We start from the raw sequence: 3,826 nt of genomic DNA on the forward strand, positions 1-3,826 counted from the left end.
CTCGCTCATCCCCATGGACGCATCGACATCTCCCTCAACACCACTTGGACCCATGACACGAGCCCGAGCTAAGGCTATCGAAGATAAGGTGAACTCGCTCCTCTCCGAATTCCCTCTTCCTACTCACGAGACATGGCTACTACCTCCTTCGAAAACTCTATGTGTAATCAGGTACATGAGGTGAGCCAAGGAACAACTACTTGCAAGAGCCAAGACGACGAGGACCCCAAGCGTGTTGAAGAAGAAGAAGAGATGCTGCTGAAGCTACAGGCGTCGGACGACCGACCAAGTCCGGACGTCCGACGAGTTCCAGGACATGGACGACCGAGCCTTCCGGACGTCCGGCACTTCGCCACCCGAACCAAATCTACGGACGTCCGAGGCGGACCGAACGACCGGACGGCAAGCACCCGAGCCAAATCTACGGACGACCGACGACTTCCGGACGTCCGGACCGTCACGAAGCTCCAGACGACCGACACCCTCCGGACGTCCAACGCGCCTACGACCGAGCCGATTCTACGGACGCCCGAGCCCAGCCGAACGTCCGGACCGTCCCGAGCCTCCGGACGTCCGACGCCTTCCGGACGTCCGACCCCTGAGTGACCGCGCCCGCGGGCTGGAGCCCTTGTACCCCTTCACTTTGACCTCCTTTTGCACTATGACTATAAATAGGTCTCTCCCACCTCCTAATTAGATTTAGCATTGGTTTAGCTCATATTTGTGTGAGAGCCCTTGCTCATCCACTTGGATACTTCTCCTCGGAGTCCAGGACCTCTTCGGAGAAGATCCCCCAAGCGGATTCAAGACCCCTTTCTAGGGAAGATCATCAAGACCTCCTTACGGAGAAGAACGGTTCCTTTGTATCCTTACCCTTGTTGATTGTGGATCATATGTATCTCTATGTGTTCGGTGATCTAGCACTCGTGTGATTGATTCTATGTCGGTTTCGTGATTCTCTCTCGTTTTCCCCGTGTTTTCCCCTTTGTGCTTCCGCGTGTTCTTCGTGATTCCCCGTAGGATCCACTCCAAACGTGAAAGATCGTCCACCTAGGGTTCCGCCCTACATCAGAGGGGGTGGAGGCCCATTTAGGAGGAGATTTTCTCTACCATAGAAAGGCCTTCTCTGCTTCATTGTCTTCATCTTTGACTTATTCTTTTATGTGGTCTCCTTTCTCTGACTTGTTGACCACGAAAGGCTTACTTGGACTTTTGTTGACCGGGGTGTCTTGCTTGGACTATTGTTGACCATCTTGACTTGTGCTGACTGCCTAGGTGGTGTGCCTCAAGTATGGGACCTCAAGTATGGCCGGAGTCATTACTACAACAACCACTATTTCCTATTTGTACTAATCCACTCTGGTGAACTAGAAAGGAAAGGACTATATTATAACTGCAAAGGGTAATTTCATCCAAAACAAGCAGCAGAAGACACAACCTATCAAGAATACTGAAACGGATGCAAGACCAAACACGGTACTGAAAAGTCAGTGGAGTAAAAGAATACTATACTAGCTCGCAACCAAATACAAGAGTGATCCGAAAGGGGAATCCTCTATGTACTACCTAAGCGACTGGATCAACAATTTCTCTCACTGGATCAACAATTGCTCTCAGTTGCATACAGTCCAAGAAACTAGAAGTACCAAAGGTTACTAAAAGCAGCAACAAGACAAATAATCGGCAACAACAAGCTAAACAGTAAATTGAAAAAAAACAAGCTAAACGGTAAATAAAACCAAAAAAATGGCTCCACTATTCCAAAGTTTTTGGAGCTTGCGAAAAAGCAACAAAAAAAGAAGTATACATACCCCCCGGAACTTTGAGGTTTGGGTTACATTACATCACCCCCTCAACTCAAAAACCGGTTACTTAATCCCCTAAACTTTGCAATACCGGATAAAACACCCCCTGGGAGACTTTTAAGCTGGTTTTGAGGATGGTTTCACCGACCTAGCACAGTGACCTTGTTTCGTTGGTTGACTTGTATACTGCCACCTCGTCCAGTGACCCATGCCAGTGTAAGCCAACTATTTCTTACCAGGACCATCTTCCTCGCCAAGCATGCGTATGGGAGCCCCTGCTCTGAGTGTGTCGAACACCGAGAGTGCCAGTGCGGAGCCCTAGTCGTCGCCGCTTGGCGCACTGGAGGCTACCACATGACTCACCCTCGCCGCGCGCACGGGAGGCCACCATGAGCCTTACCCTTGCCGCCGTCACTTGGCGCATAGGAGGCCGCCATGAGCACGCCCTTGAAGCCGTCGCTCGGCGCACGGGAGACCGCGATGAGCACACCCTCGCCGCCGCACTTGGTGCACGGGAGATTGCTATGCCCGCATGTGTTCCTGGTGTTGGACGTGTGGAGGTCGGACACATCGACGCTGTTGGCGGTAGCCTGTCCTAGAGCGAAAGGGCTGGTAGTGGTGCGCCACGGCGATGAGAAGCGACATGCCGCAAGGGTCGCACGGTCTGTACACTAGCAGGTCCACAAAGGCATCAGTTTCTTGCATGTCAGGGTAGGCATGGTCTGGACGCACAAGAAGTGTCCTACGCAGTGATGCTTTTCATCTTCGCCCGTTGAGACATCAGCAAAACCACCTAAAAACCCACTAATCAGGGCGCTAGGGGGTGTTTTGTCGGGTATTGCAAAGTTTGGGGGATTAAGTAAACCGGTTTTTGAGTTGAGGGGGTGATGTAGCCCAAACGTGAAAGTTAAGGGGGGTATATACACTTCTTTCAAAAATAAATTATCCCCTAAATAATAGTACAATTAATTCGTAGATAGGGAAAGACTCCACACACTAATAGCTCGACTCAGATCCAAAACAGAAGATATGTGTCAATTCAATATGTGCATGGAAGGGAGCCAACACAAAACCTAACAAAAATCCGTAATTTGCAGAAGAAATTACAGTCTAGGAAGCGCCGAATCCATATGTGCCCATTTCGAATCACAATCACCCAATCCCTACAGGGAGCAAAAATCCCCATTCCAGCTAAACGATTCCGCTAGAATACGCGAGTCTAATTCGATCCCACAAAAATTAGCACAAAGACCAACCTTTGTGCACCTGAATACCCTAATCACAGCCACCGGATCCAGTTCTAGACTCAAACCCACACGCATACTCATCTCAAATCGAGAAGCGTAGACAAGCCACCCCGAAATCAGGGAACGCGGAGTGCCACGAAGAGCACCTACCTGGTGGATGGGCGGGAACATGGAGTTGGTGCAGACAGGACACTCGAGCAATTCGTGTACGCTGGTCGCCGGTGGCCCGCCGGCGGCGCCCGCTGTAGCACCCACTCCCCCGGCCGCGGCCGCGCTCCCGGCATTCATCTTCGCGAACGCGCGTCCTCCGACGCCCCCGTTAGCGGCGAGGTGCACGGGATGGATCGGGATGCTGTGGTGGTGGTGGTGCTGGTGGCTGTCGACGTCGTCTACGTCCATGGAGGCGTCCGGGAGGGAGAGGCACTCCACGCTGTCCATGTCCATGGCGGGAGCGTGCCCCGGCGTCGGCTTCCGTGTTTCTCTCGGTTGCGCTGGGAATTGAGGACGGAGGCGCCTGGCCGCCGCGGTGGGTTCGTTGCGTTTGGGTAATCGGGATTGGTTTGGTTTGGGGACCTTAGGGCCGTTTTGAAGAATAATAAGAAAATGTGGGAAGAATGCTTGTCTCATATTGAATTTGCTTATAATCGTTTATTGCACTCTACTATTAAAATGTGCTCTTTTGAAATTGTGTATGGTTTTCTACCTCGTGTACCTATTGATTTGTTGCCTCTTCCATCTTCGGAGAAGGTTAATTTTGATGCTAAACAACATGCT

At 51.3% G+C, this 3,826-nt stretch overlaps 1 protein-coding gene across 1 annotated transcript in view; it reads right to left on the minus strand.

The window, feature by feature from the left end:
* Nucleotides 1-3,617, minus strand: part of LOC123118179 (E3 ubiquitin-protein ligase SINAT5) — a 32,187-nt gene extending 28,570 nt beyond the window's left edge. Inside the window, exon 1 of the mRNA XM_044538589.1 lies at nt 3,203-3,617. Within this exon, the coding sequence (XP_044394524.1) occupies nt 3,203-3,496 (294 nt within the window). The 5' untranslated portion in view covers nt 3,497-3,617. The remainder of the gene's footprint in view (nt 1-3,202) is intronic.
* Between the last annotated feature and the right edge of the window lie 209 nt (nt 3,618-3,826).

The sequence above is a fragment of the Triticum aestivum genome, chromosome 1B (genome assembly GCF_018294505.1).
Source record: "Triticum aestivum cultivar Chinese Spring chromosome 1B, IWGSC CS RefSeq v2.1, whole genome shotgun sequence".
In the NCBI taxonomy this organism is placed as follows: domain Eukaryota; kingdom Viridiplantae; phylum Streptophyta; class Magnoliopsida; order Poales; family Poaceae; genus Triticum; species Triticum aestivum.